General features: G+C 43.5%; 2 protein-coding genes across 2 annotated transcripts in view; both read right to left on the reverse strand.

Moving 5' to 3' along the window:
• The window catches only part of ss18l2 (ss18, like 2), a 692,656-nt gene that overhangs the window by 235,477 nt on the left and 432,552 nt on the right, over positions 1 to 24,627 (reverse strand). The gene's annotated exons all lie outside the window — the stretch shown is intronic.
• On the reverse strand, positions 13,692 to 23,315 carry LOC307131842 (dynein axonemal assembly factor 4-like). Its single transcript, XM_079825806.1, has 9 exons — positions 23,182 to 23,315; positions 22,942 to 23,089; positions 20,346 to 20,476; positions 18,367 to 18,574; positions 18,130 to 18,260; positions 16,650 to 16,759; positions 15,030 to 15,183; positions 14,848 to 14,953; positions 13,692 to 13,929 (listed from the first exon to the last, which is right to left on the reverse strand). Exons 1-9 carry the CDS (start codon positions 23,302 to 23,304, stop codon positions 13,814 to 13,816), a joined length of 1,227 nt encoding a protein of 408 aa, XP_079681932.1. The 5' UTR covers positions 23,305 to 23,315; the 3' UTR covers positions 13,692 to 13,813.

The following is a 24,627-nucleotide window of genomic DNA, read 5'->3' on the forward strand; positions in this document are numbered from 1 at the left end:
CCGCGGGGGATTCATCCGTCTGGCTCCTCTGAGGAAACGGATGATGAGCTCGTTCCTTCCTAGCGTGCTACCTAGCGTCGTCTGAGCGAACGCTGCTATAGCCGCCACATACACTTTGAGCGTGGAAGGGGACCTGCCCAGTTCCAAAAGCTCTTGGAGGAAGGAGAGCACCCGCTGGACCCCACATTGCTGTGGGTCCAATCCCTTGGAAACACACCACTCAGTGAACACCGACCACTTAGAACTATATAACCGCCTCGTCGAGGGGGCTCTAGAGTGTGAAATCGTGTTCATAACCCCTTCGGGCAGGTCAACGGGTATCCGTTGGTCACCCATACATGCAGAGACCATCGCTCTGGATGGGGATGCCAAACTGACCCTCCTGCTTGAGAGAGGAGGTCTGCTCTCAGCGGAACTGGCCAGGGGGGTGAGTGCGACAGCTTCACCAGCTCTGGGTACCAAATCTGGTTCTCCCAGTGCGGCGCTATAAGGAGCACCGGGCGGCGCGTCTCCCTGATTTTCGCTATGACCTGGGGCAATAGGGAAATCGGCGGGAAAGCATACAGCGGGAGGCTGGGCCAAGGTTGGGACAGCGCATCCTCGCTTTTGGACAGAAACGTCGGGCAGCGGGCGTTCTCTTTTGTTGCAAAGAGGTCAAGCTCCGCTCTGCCGAATAGGCGCCATACCAGCTGGACTGTCTGGGGGTGCAGGGACCATTCTCCTGAGAGAATGAGGCCCCTGGACAGCTTGTCCGGGCCCACATTGAGGTGGCCCGGTATGTGCGCAGCTCTCAGCGAGCGCAGCGAGCTGTCTGCCCACACGAGCAGGCGTTCTGTCAGATTGCCCAGACACCTGGACCTGACACCGCCCTGCCGGTTCACGTAGGACACCACTGTGGTATTGTCCGACCGGACCAACACGTGGTGTCCTCGTATAAGCGGGAGAAACTGCTTGAGCGCGTTCTCTACCGCTATCATCTCCAAACAGTTTATGTGTAGGAGTTTTTCCTCGCTCGACCAGAGGCCCGAGGCTGATCTGCCCTCGAAAACGGCGCCCCAACCCGTGGTGGAGGCGTCCGTCGAGATGACCTTGCGGTGTGAGATGGCTCCCATCGTCACTCCCCTCTGGTACCAGTCGGCTACTAACCAGGGCTCTAGGCTGAAACACAGCTCTGAGTCACTCTGATCCTGAAGCCTCCGGACGCCCAGGCTCTGTGAGGCACTCGGGCGTTTAACCAGCATTGCAGCGGGCGCATGCGCCTTAAGCCCAGCTGGAGCACAGCTGCAGCTGAGGCCATACGTTCCAGCATCCTCTGAAAGAGCTTGAGAGGTGCGATTTTGCCCGGCCGGAAGTACTCAGCCATGCGCTGAACTTGGCGCGCGCGTTGGGGTGACAGGCGGGCTGACATTGCCACAGTGTCCAGATTCAAACCCAGAAATGAGGTTGATTGCGTGGGCACTAATGAGCTCTTGGTCCAATTGACCGTGAGCCCCAGGCTGTCCAGATGGCTGAGCAGCATTGCCCTGTGGGCGAGGAGCTCGGCCTCTGACTGCACCAGGATGAGCCAATCGTCCAGATAGTTCAACACTCGCATCCCTCTTTTTCTCAGAGGAGCGAGGGCCGCGTCCATGCACTTCGTAAATGTACGGGGTGCTAGTGACAGGCCGAACGGAAGGACGGTGTATTGATAAGCCTGGCCGTCGAAGGCGAATCGTAAGAATGGCCTGTGACGTGGCGTTATCTTGATTTGAAAATATGCATCTTTCAAATCTAGGGAGATTAGCCAGTCTCTCGGGCGAGTATGCGCGAGGATCTGCTTGGTCGTGAGCATCTTGAACGATCTTCTCATAAGAGCTTTGTTCAGACGCCTCAGATCCAGAATCGGTCTGAGCGACCCATCCCTTTTTGGCACGAGAAAATACCGGCTGTAAAAGCCTGACTCGCTCATAGAATGGGGAACCGGTTCTATAGCCCCTTTGCACAGCAGCGTGGCTATTTCTGCTCGAAGTAGATGTGCTACTTCCTCGCTCACTCTCGTCTCTGTACGCGCACAGAAGCGCGGAGGGTGGCGAGCGAACTGCACAGTGTAGCCGTGTTTCACTGTTTTCAGCACCCATTCTGATACACCTGGAATGGCTTCCCACGCTCTCGCGTGTGCCACACGGGATAGAACGGCCTCCGGGCTCAAAACGCCGCGCTTCGCGGGTTTGACGGCCTGTATAGGAGGGGCGGGCGCCGTGCGCGCGCTCTCTGTGCTGTGGGCCAGCCGATCGCTCTCGATGGCTGGCCGCCTTACACACTGTATCTCTGCCGCTTCGAGCGGGGAGTGGCTTGTGTGTGGCCCTACACTCGTCGTTCCGGCCACCTTGGGCGGAGAACAAATGGTGTGTGGCGCGGCGCATGGCGCCGGGGGCAGAATGTTCGCGAAAATGTGTGAGCGCGTTTGAGCGGGCACAACTCTTACGCGTGGAACATGACCGGTTAAGAGTGGCTGTGTGACAGCGCGTGTGGTGATTAGGCGTGGGCGCAAATAAGCGGACACGTGACCTAACTCTAGCACTCGAGCGGCCGGTGGCCGCTTTATGTGAGTGAGAGACACGGGATTTGTGGTGCTTGGGTGCAGGGGTGAACACAAAAGTGGGCACGTTTACTGCATTTGAAAACACATACGGCGTGAGCCGTGCAACCAGAAATAAAAGCAACTTCGTGATTTCTCTGGTTCGTCGTAAAACGGCGGTTGTAGACAGGCGAGAGGGCAGTTTTGCCGGCTCGTTGGCTGCGTGAGAGCCATCTGCAGCAGCCACAGGAGTGGGGGCTGACAGGAAGAAGAGTTTTGACGGTGGTCCGGCCACGGCGGGACTTAACCGTCACTTCCCCCTTCTGCTAGGAGGACTTTGGAGGGGCTTCAGTTGGAAACAGGCGAGAGGGCGAGTCCGCCGGCTCGTAGGCTGTGTGGAAAACATCTGCAGTAGCCACAGGAGTGGGGACTGACAGGAAAACAGAGTTTTAACGGTGGTCCGGCCGCAGCGGGACTTAACCGTCTATTCTCTCCTTATGTATAGACGCCCAAAAATACTCGAGCGCCACGTGGTGCAAGTTAGCTTTCTGTATGTAAGAAAAGCTGGCCGCGAGCCCGGGGAAGCGGACAGTAAACATTTTTATCTGCCGCGAGAGCTGGGCTCGAACTCGGGTCTCCGGCGTTTCAGCCGCTGATTTTGCCGCTGTGCTACCGGGAGGGACACAATAGCGTTCAGTTAGCGCGAGCATACGGCAGTACGTCCTCGTGCTTATTGGCAGTCGTGCGTGCATAAAAGACAGGCTCGTTACTGCAATAGTAATATTTCCAGCCGCCTGAACTGGAGAGGGGGCTGAGAAATGCTAGAGAAAGGCGGTTCGTCCGGCCACAGCGGGACGAAAACACCCTCTGTTAATTTTCCGGTGAGTGCGGCGCGCACACGCGCGCTGAACATGCTCGTGACCGTGCGCACTCTCATTCCTTGCGAACGGCGCAATCTGCGCGGTCCAACAGGGGGGAGTGCGGGTTCGTTGGAGAGCATATGTCAGCGTCATGTCTCATGACGGCGTTTGTTCGCTGGCGTGCGTGTCTTAACAGGCTGCGCGAGGGTGGAACAGCTCTCTTGTAACGTAAAGAGAGCTGCAGGACCGTCCGTTTCTGCCATCCCTTGTATGTAAGCGGCGCATTAGCGCGGCATGAACAGAGGGGGGAGGAGGCTCGCTCCGAGACCGTTCATTTCTACCATCCCTTGCAAGCGGCGCGGTGGCGCGGCTTGAACAGAGGGGGAAGAGGCTCGCTCCGAGACCGTTCATTTCTACCATCCCTTGCAAGCGGCGCGGTGGCGCGGCTTGAACAGAGGGGGAGGAGGCTCGCTCCGAGACCGTTCATTTCTACCATCCCTCGCAAGCGGCGCGGTGGCGCGGCTTGAACAGAGGGGGAGGAGGCTCGCTCCGAGACCGTTCATTTCAACCATCCCTTATAAGCGGCGCGGTGGCGCGGCTTGAACAGAGGGGGGGAACAGCGGAGTGATGTCATCATAAAACTGCTCGAGTCGAGCCCGCAGGGTCGACATAGAGAGTTCCTCGCACTCGGGGCAATCGCCCGCGAGGAGTGCGGCGGCGGCGTGGTCACGGCCCAGACAGAGAGCGCAGACACATGGCGGTCTCTGGTGCTGAGCTGCACGTGGCACGAGCCGCAGGTGGAACGAGGCGTTTTGATAAAAACGCTCGTGCTCTTTTATGAAACGTGTGACGCAACGGCGAGAACACGTGCAATGAAAGGATATAATGCTGCCGGATAGCAGAGCAGGCACGGATGGCTGAAGGTGGCGCGATGCTGCCGGCTTCTTCAGGCGCTGTCCTCTGCTTGCTCGTCTGCACGTTCAACGGCGGCGGGTTCCAGATCCAGCGATGCGAAGGGCTTCGCTGAAGAAAAGAAAATCGAATATGCAGCCCGTGAGCCCCGCTTATATACACGTGGCCACGCCCCACCTGTAGGCAAATGAAGCCAGGTGGGCGCGAAGCGCCCTCATTGGTCGCCACGTCACGCGGGCTCACCGATAGGCTGCTGCAGTTGCCAGCAGAGCAGCCAATAGCACGCTGGAATAGCCTGCTATGGTCTGCCAGGCTGCCGCACTGCGTTGACAATGTTACAAAATTAAGGATAATTTTGGGTTTTTCAGAAATCTCGAAGAAAGAATACTTTCCCGAAGCGTAAGGAACTTACGCAATACGAGAGAACCTCTCGTAAGAGAACTGTTTTTATATCGTGAAAATCTCATTCTACCACAACCCTACACGGGAGAGTTCCCCACCCCGCTGTTAAAAAAGTAACTCAGTAACTTTTACTCTGAGTACATTTTAAATGACCTACTTTTTACTTTTACTTGAGTACATTTTTAGGCAAGTACTTTTACTTCTACTTAAGTAAAATTTTATTGAAGTAATAGTACTTTTACTTGAGTAGAATATTTTGTTAATCTTTCCACCTCTATGAGAGAGCATGGGGCACCTCAGCCGGTTGGGGTTTCAGGTCAAGGGAGAAAAGAGCAAACTCTGCACCACGCAGAGGATCTCTTTTCTCTGTACGGAGCTGGACTCGGTCGGTCTGACAGCGCGCCTCACTGAGGAGCGCATCCAGTCTGTGTTGAACCGCTTGAACTCGTTCAAATGCAGGACAGCGGTACCACTGAAACATTTTCAGAGGCTCCTGGGGCATATGGCATCCGCAGCCGCAGTAACGCCACTTGGATTGCTTCATATGAGACCGCTTCAACGCTGGCTACACAACCGAGTCCCGAGATGGGCGTTGCACAGCGGAACCCTCCGTGTCCAAGTGACGCCGAGATGCCGCCAAACCTTCAGCCCGTGGTGGGACCCTTCATTTTTACGGCCAAGAGTGCCTCTAGAACAAGTGTCCAGTCATGCTGTTATCTCCACGGATGCCTCATCCACAGACTGGGGTGCCACGTACAACGGGCTTGCAGTTTCGTGTCTGTGGACCGGCCTCAACTGCAATGGCATATCAATAGCCTGGAGTTAGCAGTTCGTCTTGCACTCAGCCGCTTCAAGGAGCCGCTCAGAGGCAAGCATGTTCTGGTCAGTACGGACAGCACGGGGGCCGTTGGGTATGTCAAAGAAAACAGGGTGGTCTACGCTCCCGTCGCATGTCACAACTCGCCCGCCATCTCCTCCTCCTCTGGAGTCAGAAGCATCTGAGGTCGCTTCATGACATTCACATTCCGGGCCTGCTCAATCGTGCAGCCGAGGTGGTTCAGCTGATCTGGAGTCACTTCAGGACCGCACAGGTAGACCTGTTTGCTGCCCCGGACACGACCCACTGCCAGTTGTTTTATTCCCTGACCGAGGGGACCCTCGGCTCGGATGCTCTGGCACACAGCTGGCCCCGGGGCCTACGCAAATATGCGTTTTCCCCAGTGAGCCTTCTTGTACAGACACTTGGTTGCCCTGTATTGGCCCAACCGGACTTGGTTCCCGGAACTAGTGCTCCTCGCAACAGCACCTCCTTGGCCCATTCCTCTGAGGAAGGACCGCCTGACTCAGAGACGGGGCACCCTCTGGCACCCACGTCCGGACCTCTGGAAACTCCATGTCTGGTCCCTGGACGGGACGCAGAGGTTCTAGGGGGCCTACCACAAGACAGTGTAGACACCATCACTTCCGCTAGAGCTCCCTCTATGAGACGGCTCTATGCGTTGAATTGAAACCTGTTCGTTGATCGGTGCTCTTCTCGCCGAGAAGACCCCCGAAGATGTTTGATCAGTTCGGTGCTTTCCTTCCTACAAGACGGGTTGGTGCGAAGGCTGTCTCCCTCCACCCTCAAAGTTTATGTTGCCGCTATCGCCGCTAATCATGTGATGGTAGATGGAAAGTCGTTAGGTAAGCATCTATTAGATTGGGAAGGCTTTTGCGGCATCCGACGGGAGTTCAATACTCGCTGCGATCGGACGGGTAAGCCCCGCTGATGATGAGTTGTATATTTAGCTATTAGATTGGGAAGGCTTTTGCGGCATCCGACGGGATTTCAATACTCACTGCGATCGGACGGGTAAGCCCCGCTGATGATGAGGTGTATAATTAGCTATTAGATTGGGAAGGCTTTTGCGGCATCCGACGGGAGTTCAATACTCGCTGCGATCAGACGGGTAAGCCCCGCTGATGATGAGGTGTATAATTAGCTATTATATTGGGAAGGCTTTTGCGGCATCCGACGGGAGTTCAATACTCGCTGCGATCGGACGGGTAAGCCCCGCTGATGATGAGGTGTATATTTAGCTATTAGATTGGGAAGGCTTTTGCGGCATCTGACGGGATTTCAATACTCGCTGCGATCGGACGGGTAAGCCCCGCTGATGATGAGGTGTATAATTAGCTATTAGATTGGGAAGGCTTTTGCGGCATCCGACGGGAGTTCAATACTCGCTGCGATCGGACGGGTAAGCCCCGCTGATGATGAGGTGTATAATTAGCTATTAGATTGGGAAGGCTTTTGCGGCATCCGACGGGAGTTCAATACTCGCTGCGATCGGACGGGTAAGCCAGGCTGATGATGAGGTGTATAATTAGCTATTAGATTGGGAAGGTTTTTGCGGCATCCAACGGGAGTTCAATACTCGCTGCGATCGGACGGGTAAGCCCCGCTGATGATGAGGTGTATAATTAGCTATTAGATTGGGAAGGCTTTTGCGGCATCCGACGGGAGTTCAATACTCGCTGCGATCGGATGGGTATGCCCGGCTGATGATGAGGTGTATAATTAGCTATTAGATTGGGAAGGCTTTTGCGGCATCCGACGGGAGTTCAATACTCGCTGCGATCAGACGGGTAAGCCCCGCTGATGATGAGGTGTATAATTAGCTATTAGATTGGGAAGGCTTTTGTGGCATCCGACGGGAGTTCAATACTCGCTGCGATCGGACGGGTAAGCCCCGCTGATGATGATGAGGTGTATTTAGCTATTATTTTTGATTGGGAGGGCTCTCGCACCATATGACGGGAGTTCAATACTTACAGCGATCGAATGGGTAAGCCCCGCCGGTAATCAAACGAGTTAGAGTTGGTTTAGCTGATAAGGGTTTGGTGTGCTTTTTTGATGTGGAAGCGGTTTGATCTAATGTAGCTTTTGAAAGCTTCGGGTGACCAGCGACCAAGAGCTTGAATCTGTTGCTGTGAGAGTCCTTTTTGGGAGGCTGTGGTTGCAGCGCCTATGCGAAAAGAGTGGCCTGAAAACTGTTCAGCTGGGATGCCAGATTGTGTCAGGACTCATTTTAGATGTTTTTGAAACCAAAAGCGCGTGACTGGTTGGTTTGAATCGTTTGCAAAAAGTGGGTCTAAAGGGTCTTTACTAGGATTTGAGGGTTTGGTAAGGTTGGATGGAGGTTGAAAATATATATAAAATGACCTTTTTTGGACTGGTCTGTCTTACTCTGTTTGATAAAGTAGGAGGTTAAAATTAGAGGTAATGGCGAGTCCAGGGCATCTGAGAAACCCGAAAAAAGCCAAAATGAACATTGCGTCCAATGTGCGAGCTGTGTTAATAGAATGGTAGCCTAGGCGGAGGGTACGGATGCATTTGGTGAGTAGGTCTAACGTTAGGAGTTGTCTAGCGTCTGGGTGGGTAGGATGGGTCTTTTGGATGCCTTTAATAAGCAGTAATGCCTGTGAGTTTGTTAAAGCAGGAGAGGGTGAGCCGAAAATTAATTTGTGGAAAAATTTGATTCCACTTAAGTAGCCTTTAATGGAACCAACTTGGAGGTTTTTGGCTGTGTTGAGGTAGGAGACAAATTACGTAATTGAGAGCAGAGAAAAATCCGGGAAGGATAGGTTAAAAATTAAATGAAAGATTTTAAAACATTTCCAAGCTGTTAGATATGATTGGAGAGTTCTGGGGGAAAAGGCTTGGAAAATTTAATCGAGAGAAGCATCGAGCAGAGGTCTCAAGGAGTGGTTTATGGGAAGATTAATTCTGAATAGTGAGTTACTGGCGTTGGGTTGGGGTCCGTTTCTGGAGCCAGCTGTCTGGATTTCTGATAGGATCTGCGCTCGGATGTTGCTGGCGACAGGGGGCGGTTCCGAAGCGATGGCGTTTGGAGGTATGGGCATCTGGGTTGCTGTAAACAGAGAGAATGGTGATTTTACCTGAGGAAGCACATTTTGGGGAAGATAACCCGGGGCCAACGTAGAAAACGGAGGTGGTCTTGCGTTTGCATCGGCCCCTGCAGCTTGGGAAGCGACTGATAAGGAGAGAGAAAGCTGAGGTGGAACATAAGACTAGGTCTGAGCTCCTAGCGGAGGCATCCTCACGCTAGGGTTTGCTGTAGGCCCCAGCTGGGGAAAAAAGTTAGCCAGAGGGGAAGGAGAGGGGAAAGTTGTCCGGGCCCACAATTCAAGCGGAGGCAGCCTCACGTCAGGAGACACAGGCCATGAACAATGGAGAGGATTTGGGATGGTAGCTGCAAGTTGCGCCTGCCCTGCTAGCGGAGGCAGCCTCAAGCTAGGGGGAAGTTGATAGTTGCAATCAGCCGGTAGTTCCGAACGAGGCGGAACAGCGTTGGAAAAACCCACTGAGTGGTGCTGAGCAGAAGGCAGAGAAGGTGTTGGTCTGGCGGCGGCGGGATCTCGTCCCAGGCTCGCTGAAGGCGCACTGCCCCTACCCGAAGATCGGCGGTGGTCTGGTCTCGCTGTGGAGGAACACTGGATTTGGGAGGTACGTGATTTTTTACCTTTGTTGGTTTTGTTTGTCGCTTTGTTGGAGACCTTAGAGGGAGATGTAGGTTTAAAGGGGGCGCACGTTGACTGAAGGTTAGTGTATAGTTGGTATAATTTGGTTTTATTCATCCGTCTAGGGTAATGGATGTCCGCGTTGGTCAAAGCTTGCCTTAGACCCAGCACTGTCCATTTCCCGATTGCGGGAATGGTTGGCTGTGCCAGGGAGTAGGATGAGGATGAGGATGAGGAAGAGGAAAAAGGTGTGCGTCTCGTCGGTGGAGGTGAGCGCTGTTTTTGTCGCTCTGGAGTATGAATAGCGGAGCGGATCGGTTGGCGACCACGCCCCGGAGCTGGAGACTCTGCGCCGGCACCTGATGGTGTATTGGCGCTCCTTGGGGTCGCTGGATTTGACGAAAAATCCTGGCAGTAGAGAGATTTGTCATCAGACAGGAAGAGTTCAATCTCTGACATGGCGGCTGTTAGGCAAAACCTGTTCTGAAGACTGTGGCGAATCCATAGGTGAGTTTGACTGTGAAAATATATGGCTTGCCTTCATGCTGATTGGGTAGATATGTTGATTACTGATTGTAGACAGCTGGTGATACTAGGGTATTTGTTTATTACTGATTGTAGACAGCTGGTGACACTTGAGAGTGGCTTATTTGACGTGTTTCTCCCGAACTACATTAATAAAACATCATTTCGTATGTTGACGATGCTGCATGAGTGGAGAACAGCAGCAAACAGTTTGTTTGCCATCGAGGCTGAGAGGAACATTAGTAGTACCTCAAACGGTTAAAACAATGTGACAAGAACACACGCAAATCTGACCTTAATTTTGTTTAATCTCACAATTGTTAACATCTATTTGCATTAGTTTATATCCATTTGTTTGCTTTTATACATTCGTTATCCATCGAAATTGCATATTTAAACTGTATCCTTATCATGCAGCCGACAGAATTTTTTTTTTTTACTGTAACACATTTTGATTGGATATTTATCAAGTGTTTTAAAATAGAAACAAATAAAATTTGAAAGTATACATATATAATATACATATTTGTATAATTTCAATGTGTTTCAATGAATTGGTAACACTTTACAAGTAACATTAAATAAGGTTAATAACAGTGTTGGTATTGTTATTGTTAATTTCAATATTTACTAATACATTTTAACATTTTAATGTTGTCTCTTACATTAGTTACTGTACTAGGAATTAACATGAATAATCAAGATATAATTAATATATTAGTATTTTTATATTTAAAAATATATATATATTTTTTAATTAAAATAAATCAAAATGAAAGAGTTTGAACACAATCTTGCTACTCAAATGAGTATAGAACAATTTTTTTATTTATTCTTTTTGCTCTTTTTGTATTTTGCATTTACTTGAATTTTTACTTTTAATACTTAAGTAGGCCTACAATAAATATCACATACGTTAAAGCCTTTACTCTAGTAAAAGTAATATTCTAAACAGTTACTAACTTCTACCATTTTCTGTCATTTTCTATGTCATTTTCTGGTAAGATATCTACACTTTTACTCAAGTATGGCTTTCAAGAACTTTATCCACCAGAGCATGGTAAATCTGACAAATTTCACTTTCCCTTGATTAGGAAGTGTCATAGCCTTTATTTATAGCCTATTAATAAAAATATAATTTGCTAATTAGTTCACATGCATTATTTTATATATAGCGGTGGTCAAAAGTTTGAAATAATTAAGACTTTTTAAATGTTTGTGACAGAAGAAGGCTGAATTTATTTAAATACAGTAAAACACTTTTGTAATGATACATTACATTTTAAAATAACTTTTATTTTACATGTATATTTTTTTAAATGTAGGCCTTATTTATTTCTGTGATCAAAGCTGAATTTTCAGTGTCCACTATCATTTTGTTTCAATTTTTACAATACTTTATAATATTTCACAATAGGGTTAGTTTATAATGTTTTACTATTTTTTTCATTATCATAAGAATTTTTACACTCTTTTCCACAATTGGAGCTCTATTCCATAAAATGACAGGAGATGTCAAGCTCCTGAAAGGACAGATACTATAAGCACTAGAATAAAAACAGTCCACATCCTGCATTCTAGCTGTTCTAGACCATACAAGAGCATTGTGTGATATGATTTTATGGTATTGTACACCAGGAAAGACCAATTATAATGTAAGAAGTATGCCAGGCATTCATTAATGTTAATGATAAGCATTTCAATTAAAAAAAATGTAAATAGCATTTATATTTCTGTATTGTGTGGTATTTTTATGTTAGTAAGTGTTGTTAAAAAGTGCTCTGTGCACATGAACTGGTTTATGGTGTGTTTTGTTGCGGACCGGTTGTGACGGGCTGCTCTGTGCCAGAAAGTCCAGGGCCACTTTTTATCCTAAGTCCGCTCCTGCTATTTAGTACACAAACTTTATAGTGATCTCCTCATCTCCTTACAGTGATCAATAACCTGTTCAATGATTGGTCAAAGGCAATGCTGCCACTCACAAAAATATGCGCACCCCTTAGGTCTATGTAAAAAATTTAAATGAATACCAATATTAATACTATGCTTCAGTCATATTGTGCAGATAAATGATCCATTCAGCTCGTACAGCTTATAAAAGCTCAGAACGCACAATGTATAGAATTAATGAACAGTCTACAACATGTGATAAGCCACTTCGAGCACTGATGCTTTTAATATGAAACCACAAAGACTGTTAGGCAGAAGAAATTATTTATTCTTATTCTTTTTTGTCTTTTACTAATCATCTTCCCAATAAAACTACATTCACCTTTTTGAGTGGATGTTTATTGCACCCATATTAATCATATATAATTGAAGATACCAACAAAAACAAGACCTTCATCTTGAGTATAAATCAATTTTAATAAATCAATAGAAGTGATCATTATATGGACAAATTTGCATCATCAAATTTACATACAATTGACTTGTATGGATACAAATGAAAGTAAATTAACTACATATAATTGATTAACTGATGGATGTAATATGAAAAATAAAAGGCAAATAAAGTATTTGTAAATGGCAAGTCAATGTATCCCAATTTCAATTAAAACATGCAACAGAGTTACCCTACACACCATTATAGTGATGAAAATTACATTTAATTCATCGGTCAATAGTGTTCAGTCTATTCATCAAACGGTCTCGGGCTGCCGTCCTCTTGATAGATCAGGTCAGTCACACAGTTTATAAGTTTCTTGCGATTTTCATCCAGATCTGGTACAGATTTAGAAGATTTCGGAAGATCCTTCCAATCCCCATATCTTGTCCTTGATCTTAAAATCACCACCAAAATTGCTCTTTTAGAAACATCATTGACTTTCCCAGGAGGAGGAACTGGTGTGTTGCGGCTGAATCCAAAAGTATCCCAATTATCTCCTTTCATACATAATCGAGAATGTCCCAGAATCTTTTCTATTGGATCATCTTCAAGAAACAACTGGTATGACCTCTCCCACCACTCTTCATCCACTTTCTCGTTTAAGCTTTGATAATCTGCCATCTGTTGAAAAACAGGAAATAGAAACGAGTGTGCTAGTGATCAGTTTGCATCAGTGTTGTTAGTTTAGGTCAATTGTAAAATGTTAAATTGACGAGCATTAAATACACAGATAGTGACATTGAGGTATGTAACTATACACCCTTCATCAAATCATTGTGAATGTATCGTATAATACTGAGCTAGTTATGCTTCAATCATAAATGATCACACACATTATTAAAACCTTACCGTTTATAGGGTTTGTGATGTCCTGTGTCTTCCTGTAAAAGTTGAGCGGTCGCAGCTGCTGTGACACTGTCAGTCAAGAGGTTTGATGTGAAAGACACTCGAGGACTTTAAAGCTCTACAGGTGTGGCAGTTTGATTTCAGTGACGCCCATGCAAATATAATCAAGCAGCTCGACCAACCCGGACGTCCCTCACACTTGTCTTATACAAGAATGAGTAATACTGCACAATGCAGACCCTGTTTACTGTAATAATGCACCAGTGCAGTCACACCATACACTGTTAGATTGTGCAGTGATATAATCTGAGATGTGTTAACCAGCTCTACTATTAACTGAACTGAATGTGGCCAACTTAGAAATACTGTACATCCCTTTAAAAGGAGTGAAGACCACTAACGTCCGAAGGTCAGCGTTACATACAGTGTAACTTTAACGTACAATAGTCGTATGTAGAGAAACCCATGAAGAAATCATGTACTCGATTCATGAGTTGTGCAGGTGAGTTTCTGCTCGAAGTTTTCTTATTTGGGCCAATAAATGAGGAGAAAAGTGAAGCCAGGATTGGAAACGGTGTTGCAGTTTTCACTGCGGAAGAGGAGAGATGAGTTGTGGGAGCAGCTCTTTACAAACTTTGGTTCTTTCATAGAAATGATGTTGTATTTGAGACATATAGTAATTATAAAACCGCTGTATATTTTTATTCCACAGATAAACATAACATGTTGATGTGTGCTCATGCACATTTCTGATTTGATTACAGCTGCACCCATAATCCTATAGTTGTCTGTGTATTTTTAGGAGCTGGATGGTGACCTGGTGCCCTGTATGACCTCACGAATCTTGTCTGTATCAGTTCGCAGGGCTTCATTTAGTGGGTCGATTTCTAAAGCCGCTTGGTAGTCCAGAAGACCTAAAAAATATCATAGATATTAATAGGTAGATAGATAACATAGATAGATGCTACAACTCCACTCCAGAAATGAACAACGCATGATTCCTGAGTTTGAATTACATTCGCATGGAAATTGCAAAAAGGATGCAGAATTGTTAATATTTATACATTTTATTTAATTTGAATTTAAATCATTAACATGAATTGAAAAAGTAACTAGGTTATGGGCAATGGCCGGGGAACCGGTGATGTGAATATTCAATTAAGTGAAGTTTTATTCTGATATCTGAAACCTGTGATGGACATTTTGTTCATTAATGATGGATGTGCTGATTGATTTTGACATTATTGAACGTTGAACAGCACTGAACAGACTCTACATATCATAATCATAACAGAGGCCACATTTTAAAATCAGATTTTTTTTTCCAATCCTAAAGAGAGCATCAGATATTTTTATATTAGCTGCTTAAAGTGATTCAAAAACTTTGTATATAGGAAGGCGGTGCACTCCGATTACTTATGAATGGGAGAAATTGCAAGGCCCAATTTGGCGAATAAGCCCCGCCTTCTAAATGAAAGAGCCAATCGTTGATGTGCGCTAAGGACTGCACATGCGCATTAGTTTGTCAAGGCTGAAAAATGCAGTCATGATTCGAGCGTTTGGAAACAAAATTTATGAGACAGTTGTTGTCAGATTTCATTGGAATTTCAAATATGAAATTTAATCGTAAGCTTGGCGAACAGTTTTGGAGAATTTGATGTTTCCACATTCAAAGAGACCGAAGCTGCACTTTCATGCACGAGAGGTGTTTCAAAGATGGCCACCAGTAAAATGACTCGTTTTAAAGGGACTTGTGCAGATAGATTTCTCACACACATAGATAACTGTATGTTTCTGACTGTTTTGCATGAAAGCAGAATATGATCTTGTACCTTCCACATAGAGCTGGAGCTCACAGAACGCTGTTCCTCGCCTCACATGAGCCTTCAGTCGAGCCGCAGCGTTTGCAGCGACCGCAGGCGTCAGCAACTCAAGGGCCTGAGAGAGAGAAGGGATCAGTCCGCCGTGTGTGAAAACAACCACCACATGTCATTTAAAAGAGGAAAACACTGACCTGAGAGCTGTCCTCAATGGCTTTGTGAAGATTTCTCAGTTTGAGATGACAGGCCGCTCGATTAGAGAATAAAGCCGGGATCTTCCTGTTGAGTTTTATGGCCAGATTATAAGCGTTGACAGCGGCCTGGACGTTTCCTGCCATGAACAATTTACTGCAGAAAAAGGAAAAGGATTATGCCATTTAATGCGGTCTTTCTTTATAACAAATGCTTAGATATTTTGTTATATTTTGTAATGCAATCACATTCAGACATTAAAGGGTTAGTTCACCCAAAAATGAAAATTCTGTCATTAATTACTTACCCTCATGTCGTTCGACACCCGTCAGACCTCCGTTCATCTTCAGAACACAAATTAAGATATTTTAGTGTAAATCTGATGGCTCTGAAAGGCCTCCATTGGTTCAATGGCACGGTTCACTCTCAAGACCCTTAAAAGCTACTAAAGACGCCGTTACAAAGTCCATCTCACTACAGTGGTTCTACAATAACTTTATGAAGCGACAAGAATAGTTTTTGTGCACAAAAAACCCTAAATAACGACTTATATAGTGATGACGATTTCAAAACACGGCCTCATGAAGCTTCGAAGCGTTATGAATCAGTGAGTCGATTCATGATTCGGATCGCGTGTCAAACCGCCAAACTGCTGAAATTTGGCGATTCAAACCGCTGATTCGACTCATTGATTCATAACGCTTCGAAGCTTCATGAGGCCGTGTTTTGAAATCGTCATCACTATATAAGTCGTTATTTAGGGTTTTTTTGCGCACAAAAACTATTCTCGCCGATTCATAAAGTTATTGTAGAACCACTGTAGTGAGATGGACTTTGTAACGACGTCTTTAGTGCCTTTTAAGGGTCTTGAGAGTGAACCGTGCCATTGAGCCAATGGAGGCCTTTCAGAGCCATCAGATTTACACTAAAATATCTTCATTTGTGTTCTGAAGATGAACGGAGGTCTGACGGGTGTCGAACGACATGAGGGTAAGTAATTAATGACAGAATTTTAATTTTTTGGGTGAACTAACCCTTTAAGTGTGACATAAGAGTTCAAAAGTGATTTAAGTTTTGGGTCAGTCAGTATGATTTAATAATAGAAGAAATTAATACTTTTATTCAGCAAGAAACACATTAAATCGATCAAAAGTGACAGAAAAGACATTTATGATGTTACAAAAGATTATATTTCAAATAAACACTGTTCTTTTGAACTTTCTATTCGCCAATTTAGTCAAAAATGTATCACTTTCTACTTGACTGTTTTCAAGATTGATAATAAACATAAATGTTTCTTGAGCAGCAAATCCTCATATTAGAATGATTTGTGAAGGATCATGTGACACTGAAGACTGGAGTAATGATGATAAATTCAGCTTTGATCACAGGAATAAATTACATTTTACTTTATATTCACATAGAAAACATTTAGTTTAAATTGTAATAATATTTCACTGTTTTTACTGTATTTTTGATCTTGGTGAGCAGAAGAGACTTTCCTTACCGACCCTAAACAGTAGTGTATATATAAAACAATGCAAAATGTCAGCAAATAAACTGATGGAAGATTATTATGTGTTGATTATGTGTGGTCGGTGTCCCATAGTCCTGAAACTCACTCGCCCTTCTCTTTCAGCCAGTCTGGGTTTCTCTCTTCCTCTCTCAGGTCGTCCAGTTCGGCCAGATCCGTGTCCACTGCTCTCCTGGCCTCCGCCTGCTTCTTCAACCACTGCTCACACACACACACACACACACACACGGACACGATATGTGTATGATCCTCAACATTACAACCCGATTTAGTGCTAATCTCTATTTTAAACAATAAAAAATTGAGTGTTCATTGGAGTGGACCAAGACTTTTGAACCACTTTTGAATACATAAAAAAATGACTGGATTTGAGGAGTTTATGTGGTTGTAATAAGAATAGTAACAAATCCTTCCCTCTTGGGTCAATTTGACCCCCTTAGGAATGAATGGAATGCTTCAGTACACATAGAAAACCCTACAAAATGCTCAAAATTAAAACGAAACTTTACCAAAAAAATGTTTTTATAATGTGGAACAGCTTGTGCGCTCCATATAGAGCTATAAGGCCATCTAGTGGCAAGAGTCATGAAATATAAGGTTTTTTTTTTTCTCCCTCCCTCAAGAGGGCAGCAGAGACACCCAGATTGACCCAATGTGAGATTGCCAAAAGTTTTGGGACGTTTAATATGGAGTTGTCCCACCCTTTGCAGCTCTAACAGCTTCAATTCTTCAAGGTTTAGGAGTGTGTCTATGGGAATTTTTGGCCGTTCTTCTAAAAGCGCATTTGTGAGGTCAGGCACTGATGTTGGACGAGAAGGCCTGGTTAGAAAAAGTCCTGGCACAAAAGTGATTGGAACACCTGAATTCAATCATTTAGCGGGGTGTCCCAATTTTTGGCAATATAGTGTATTTGAGCTGAGTATTGAGTATTGGAGAGTTATTAAAGCTACACTGTGTAACTTTTTTAGTTTATTCTTAGCTAAAAACACTTAGTTCTTTCAAAAATATATGTGCTCATTAATGTATATTTACTTCTTTCAAGTCATAAAGTATTCTCGTAAGTTTATAATATGCCATTGTAAATACATACGGGTGAGGGGTTCGAATGCGGGTCGCCATGTTGCCCCTCCATCTTGAAAGTACATTAGCCAAAGAGGGACATACCCGTAAATTCAAGCTTCGCCTTTCGTGTTTTAACACTCGATGGCACCGTGTCGAATGTGGACGAGGTCGAACTGGAAGCCATGTTAATCTTAGACTAAATCGGCCACCGTAGGAGTTAAAACGAAATCGGAATTGAGAGGAACAGAAACTAATATTCACTGGATGGTCATATACCTTTTCACCACTAGATGGGGGAAAATATCACACAGTGTAGCTTTAAGTTGAAATAATGTGCTTAAATGATATTATTTATTGATAAAAACTAGTAATTTAAAGATAAATAATATAAAAATGAAATGATATAAGCTTTCCGGACAAAAAAAAAAGGTATAATTTTAGGGCTTGAGGTCATTTTGACACACAAGGGAAGGGTTTGTTTCAGGAATGATGAGAGCAGATCTGACCTCTTCCTCCTCCGGGATGCGAGACTCTCTCAGCGCGGTGGGAAACACTCGTGGAGTGAAGCTGATCTTAATAACGCCAGCTGATCTGGGAGCAGGCAGATCTTTGGGCTTCTGTTTGCTGCTTCTCTGCCCTAGCAAGGAAATATGGCAATTATATATTTTGACTGCTTCTGGTATGAAGAGGAGAAGATCAGTGTGACATTAGATCTGCTCTGGACAGAATTAAAGCTTGTTTACCGGATGTAGTGTTGGCGTTATTGTGCAATGCAGGTGTAACGCTTGCACGCTCTGTTTTCTGATAAACCGGTTTGTTGTCGTGCTTGCCGGCTTCTTGCAGCTTTTGCCGGTTCTGGTTTTCTTCTCTCCAGAAGTCCAGCTCCGCCGTGGCTCTCGTGCACTCTTCATCCTTCCTCTTCTGAATCCTGTCCCGCTCCTCATTCTCAAGCTAAAACACAGCCAGAGAGTTCAGCAGTAAACTAATGTTCCAGACAACATTCAAATACATGAGAAAAAGCTCTGTGCCTAATTATATACAGCAAATACATGAACACCAATCAGGCACATTATTTACATTTACATTTATGCATTTGGCAGACGCTATTATCCAAAGCGACTTACATTGCATTCAAGGTACACATTTTAAATTTTGTCAGTTCTTGCTTTCCCTGGGAATCGAACCCATGGCCTTGGTGTTGCTAGAGCCATGCTCTACTTTTTGAGCTACAGGAAAGCCTACGTTATGACCTAATATTGTGTTGGTCCCCCTTTTGCTGCCAAAACAGCCCTGACCCGTCGAGGCATGGACTCCTCTAGACCCCTGAAGGTGTGCTGTGGTATCTGGCACCAAGATGTTAGCAGCATCCACATCCACATGGATGGAGGACCCAAGGTTTCCCAGCAGAACATTGCCCAAAGCATCACTGCCTCCACCGCCACGCCTTCTTCCCATAATGCACCTGGTGCCATGTGTTCCTCAGGTAAGCGGCACACACACACCCGCCATCCACGTGATGTAGAAGAACACGTGATCATCAGACCAGGCCGCCTTCTTCCATTGCTCCGTGGTCCAGTTCTGATGCTCATGTGCCACTGTTGGAGCTTTGGGCGGGGTCAGGGGTCAGCATGGGCACCCTGACTGGTCAGCGGCTGTGCCGCCTTATAGAGACAGAGCGTATTTAGGCCACACCCACACCGGGGGGGAAAACAATCCAACGCTCTCCATTGACTTTGCATTGCGTGAGGCTGCATCCTTGTCATTTCGGACTTATAACAAAAAACAGAACAATGTCTAAAAGCTGATATGTGACAAAGTGTACAGCAAACAAGCTAAAAAACACAGAAATTTTGTTTTTTTTATGTTTTAACAAAAAGTTTTTATAAGCTGTTGACCCCAAAAAACGAGAGTTTAAGAAGACAAAAGCGGATAAAGGCAGTAAAACGTGAAGCTTCAGCAGAAGAATGGGTACATTTTGGGATCCTGACACTCAGTATGTCTCAGTATGCCTATGTGTGCAGTAAACATTTTGTCACTGTTAAGTCAAATATACAAATGTTAGTTTTATATATTATATTTCCTGTCTCTGATGACGTTCCCCTGTAGTGGGTGTACTTCTCAGTGAAATATAATGTGTTGCGCTCTGTCTAATGGCCTGTATCCACTTTTTTGTCCTTAAACGCTTGTTTTTTGGGTCAACAGCTTATAGAAACTTCTGGGTTTTTGGTTGTGGGTTTTGCTTAGCTTGTTTGCTGTCCACCTTGTCACATATCAGCTTTTAGACATTGTTCTGTTTTTTGTTATAAGTCCGAAATGACAAGGATGCTGGAAAATGGAAATGTTCACTTGCTGCCTAATATATCCCACCCACTAACAGGTGATGAAGAGATAATCAGTGTTTTTCACTTCACCTGGTCATAATGTTATACCTGATATGTGTATATGTGTATTCAATATTGGTAGTATTTGTTGTACTTCCTTTAATTTATTATGATTATTAAACAAAAAGCAAATAAACACTGATTAGACATGATGATACTGTAATAAGAATTATTAAATAAGTAATTTAATGAGAATCATAATGTGCATGAAAAAGCTTCATTTATCACTGATTTAATCATTCTTTATGCAAAATATAGGATGATATAGTATTAAAATGACAGTAAAACACTAGAACCTTATATTATGACCAGAATATCTGAGAGCAAAAATGCATTTAGACCTTCATCATGGTTTCCAGCGCATATTTCTTCTCCTGCTGGATCCTGCCGGCTTTGGCTTTAGACTTTTCTGCTTCTTTCTCCTGAACTTTGAGAATTGCTCGTTCTCGAACCTGCTTCTGTTTCTCTTTATCTGTGGAATAAAAATAGGCCGTGTTTTTATAATAACTGTCTCAAATACAACCCTTTACAAAAAACAAGTAATATGTAGCATGTATACTAATATCAAGTCCTATTTCAATACTACTTGAGACTAATTTAGCCCACTTTTTATGTATAAAAGTATATTCTTTTAAGTGTAACAGTAGTAAACTTTGAGTACACAGCTAGTTTACAATATTTTTTTTTTCCGTTTGTACTGCAACTTATACTACAAGTGAGCTTACAGGTATACTGATAGTTTAGTAGCCAAATAGTCAAGTAGCAATTTTTTTACTTTATGAAAGTACACTTTGGAGTAGTTTTATACACTAGTATACGTATCTTTAAGTGAACTAAACATCACACTTAGAGTTTAATATTTATATATTATTTTGGCACTTGGCACTACGTATACTAATATGTTCCTATTTAGGAATTTCCTATGTGGTAAAAAATATTTCTACTCAATCAAAAGAGTACAAGCCAAGTATACTTAGAGTACCTAAAGGGATAGTTCACCCAAAAATGAAAATTAGCCCATGATTTACTCGCCCTCAAGTCATCCTAGGTGTATATGACATTCTTCTTTCAGACGAACATAATCAGAGTTATAATAAAAATGTCCAGGTTCTTCAAAGCTTTAAAATGGCAGTGAGTGGTTGTTTCTGTTTTGAAATCCATAAAAGTGCATCTATCCATCATAAAGTGCATCTATCCATCATAAAAGTGCATCTAGCCATCATAAAAGTGCATCTAGCCATCATAAAAGTGCATCTATCCATCATAAAAGAGCATCTATCCATCATAAAAGTGCATCTATCATCATAAAAGTGCATCTATCCATCATAAAAGTGCATCTATCATCATAAAAGTGCATCTATCCATCATAAAAGTGTATCTATCCATCATAAAAGTGCATCCGTCCATTATAAAAGTGCATCTATCATCATAAAAGTGCATCTATCCATCATAAAAGTGTATCTATCCATCATAAAAGTGCATCCGTCCATTATAAAAGTGCATCCATCCATTATAAAAGTGCATCTAGCCATCATAAAAGTGCATCTATCCATCATAAAAGTGCATCCATCCATTATAAAAGTGCATCCATCCATTATAAAAGTGCATCTAGCCATCATAAAAGTGCATCTATCCATCATAAAAGTGAATCCATCCATTATAAAAGTGCATCCATCCATTATAAAAGTGCATCCATCCATCATAAAAGTGCATCTATCCATCATAAAAGTGCATCTAGCCATCATAAAAGTGCATCTATCCATCATAAAAGTGCATCCATCCATTATAAAAGTGCATCCATCCATTATAAAAGTGCATCTAGCCATCATAAAAGTGCATCTATCCATCATAAAAGTGAATCCATCCATTATAAAAGTGCATCCATCCATTATAAAAGTGCATCCATCCATCATAAAAGTGCATCTATCCATCATAAAAGTGCATCTAGCCATCATAAAAGTGCATCTATCCATTATAAAAGTGCATCTAGCCATCATAAAAGTGCATCTATCCATCATAAAAGTGAATCCATCCATTATAAAAGTGCATCCATCCATTATAAAAGTGCATCTAGCCATCATAAAAGTGCATCTAGCCATCATAAAAGTGCATCTATCCATCATAAAAGTGAATCCATCCATTATAAAAGTGCATCCATCCATTATAAAAGTGCATCTAGCCATCATAAAAGTGCATCTATCCATCATAAAAGTGAATCCATCCATTATAAAAGTGCATCCATCCATTATAAAAGTGCATCCATCCATCATAAAAGTGCATCTAGCCATCATAAAAGTGCATCCGTCCATTATAAAAGTGCATCCGTCCATTATAAAAGTGCATCCATCCATCATAAAAGTGCATCCATCCATTATAAAAGTGCATCCATCCATTATAAAAGTGCGTCTATCCATCATAAAAGTGCATCTGTCCATCATAAAAGTGCATCCATCCATCATAAAGTGCATCTATCCATCATAAAAGTGCATCCATCCATCATAAAGTGCATCAGTCCATTATAAAAGTGCATCAATCCATCATAAAGTGCATCTATCCATCATAAAAATGCATCCGTCCATTATAAAAGTGCATCTATCCCAGGACATTTTTATTATAACTCTGATTGTGTTCGTCTGAAAGAAGAATGTCATACACACCTTGGATGACTTGAGGGTGAGTAAATCATGGGCTAATATTCATTTTTTGGATGAACTATCCCTTTAATTATATTTTTAAAAATATCTCAATCAAAATATTGAGTACAAGTAACGTTATAGGCCAAGTATACTTAAGAGCAATTTTAAGTATATTTCTGAGAAGTACAAAAAAAGTAGACAAAGCATACTTTCTTATTTTTAGTTTACAAAAATAAGTATACCAATGGACATCACGAGTAACGTATATGTCTCTGTTATGAAAGAATGAAAGCTCTCCTACCGATGTTTGTAAAGAGCTGCTCCCATAATTCATCTCTCCTCTTCTGCAGAGTGAAAACTGCAACGCCGTTTCCAATCCTGGCTTCACTTTTCTCCTCATTTATTGGCCCAAATAAGAAAACTTCGAAGAGAAACGGGGGGAAACTCACCTGCACAACAATTCAAAACACATGATGCCGTCGCGTAAGTTACATCACGTGACTTTAGCACGTCAAAGTTACACACTGTACGTAACGCCGACCTTCAGATACTCATCCGTGCAGATGACATGGACGTTAGTGGTCTTCGCTCCTTTTAAAGGGACGCTGATGTAAACTGTGTTCTGGTTTTGTGTCCATGTGTGATCCCTCACTATCAGCGGCATTTCGGACTCTCCTGAGCGAGACCTAAACACTGGTTGCTACGACGTGGCGGTGGTTGTTACGGGGAGGAGCGATCGATGGCGATCTCTCATTTCCGGGGTCCACCGTCCGCCATATTGGAACGGTCAAAGCCAGAGTAAGTTTAGGGAGCAAGGTGTTTCATGAGGGCTGCATCCTACTGAGACTGCGTCCTTCCTAGTCCAGTCCTTTTGAGGCTTGTACTAGGCTAGTGTCCTCCTCAGCAATTTATATAACTTTTTTTTTTTTTTTTTTCCGGATAGCTCTGTCCATAATTTATTGCACTACCCTAATCCACTGCTATTCCTCATATTAGCCTAACATATTATTGTATACCTCTATCTGTAAAATTCTGTTTATAGTAATAGCCATCTGTATATTGTATTCATAGTACATATTCACCTGTAAATTCTGTTTATAGTAATAGCCATCTGTATATTTATTCACTGTACATATTCACCTGTAAATTCAGTTCTGTTTATAGTAATAACGTCTCTCTATTTATACATATTTATACATATTCAGTACATATCCATGTCCTGCACTTACGCATCCATTGTATATCCTGCACTTGCTGCTATTGCACTTCTGGTTAGACCTAAACTGCATTTCGTTGCCTTGTACTTGTACTTGTGTAATGACAATAAAGTTGAATCTAATCTAATCTAATCTAATATAACACGAAAAAAATATATATAACACGAAAATATTATATATAGGCTTTTAACTGTCTTTCTATGAATGCAATACAGTGAATGACAGCCATCTGCGGTCTCACATTATTGTCAGTTTAGTGTTAGTGATTAATTTAAAGCAAAACAAAAGATAACATCTATGCTTTTATATACAAAAACATTATTTTTGTCTTACATTTCATAATAAACTCAGACAAGCTCAGTACAGACTCATTTTCTATCAGTTTATTTTTGTGAATTTAAATGTATGCAAAGGACTGTGGGTGATTTAAAGCTACACTGTGTAACTTTTTTAGTTTATTCTTAGCTAAAAACAAAAAAATATATGTGCTCATTAATGTATATTTACTTCTTTCAAGTAATAAAGTATTCTCGTAAGTTTATAATATGCCATTGAAAATACATACGGGTGAGGGGTTCGAATGCGGGTCGCCATGTTGCCCCTCCATCTTGAAAGTACATTAGCCAAAGAGGGACATACCCGTAAATTCAAGCTTCGCCTTTCGCGTTTTAACACTCGATGGCACCGTGTCGAATGTGGACGAGGTCGAACTGGAAGCCATGTTAATCTTGGACTAAATCGGCCACCGTAGGAGTTAAAACGAAATCGGA

The sequence above is a fragment of the Gobio gobio genome (assembly GCF_949357685.1).
Source record: "Gobio gobio genome assembly, chromosome: 9".
Classification (NCBI taxonomy): domain Eukaryota; kingdom Metazoa; phylum Chordata; class Actinopteri; order Cypriniformes; family Gobionidae; genus Gobio; species Gobio gobio.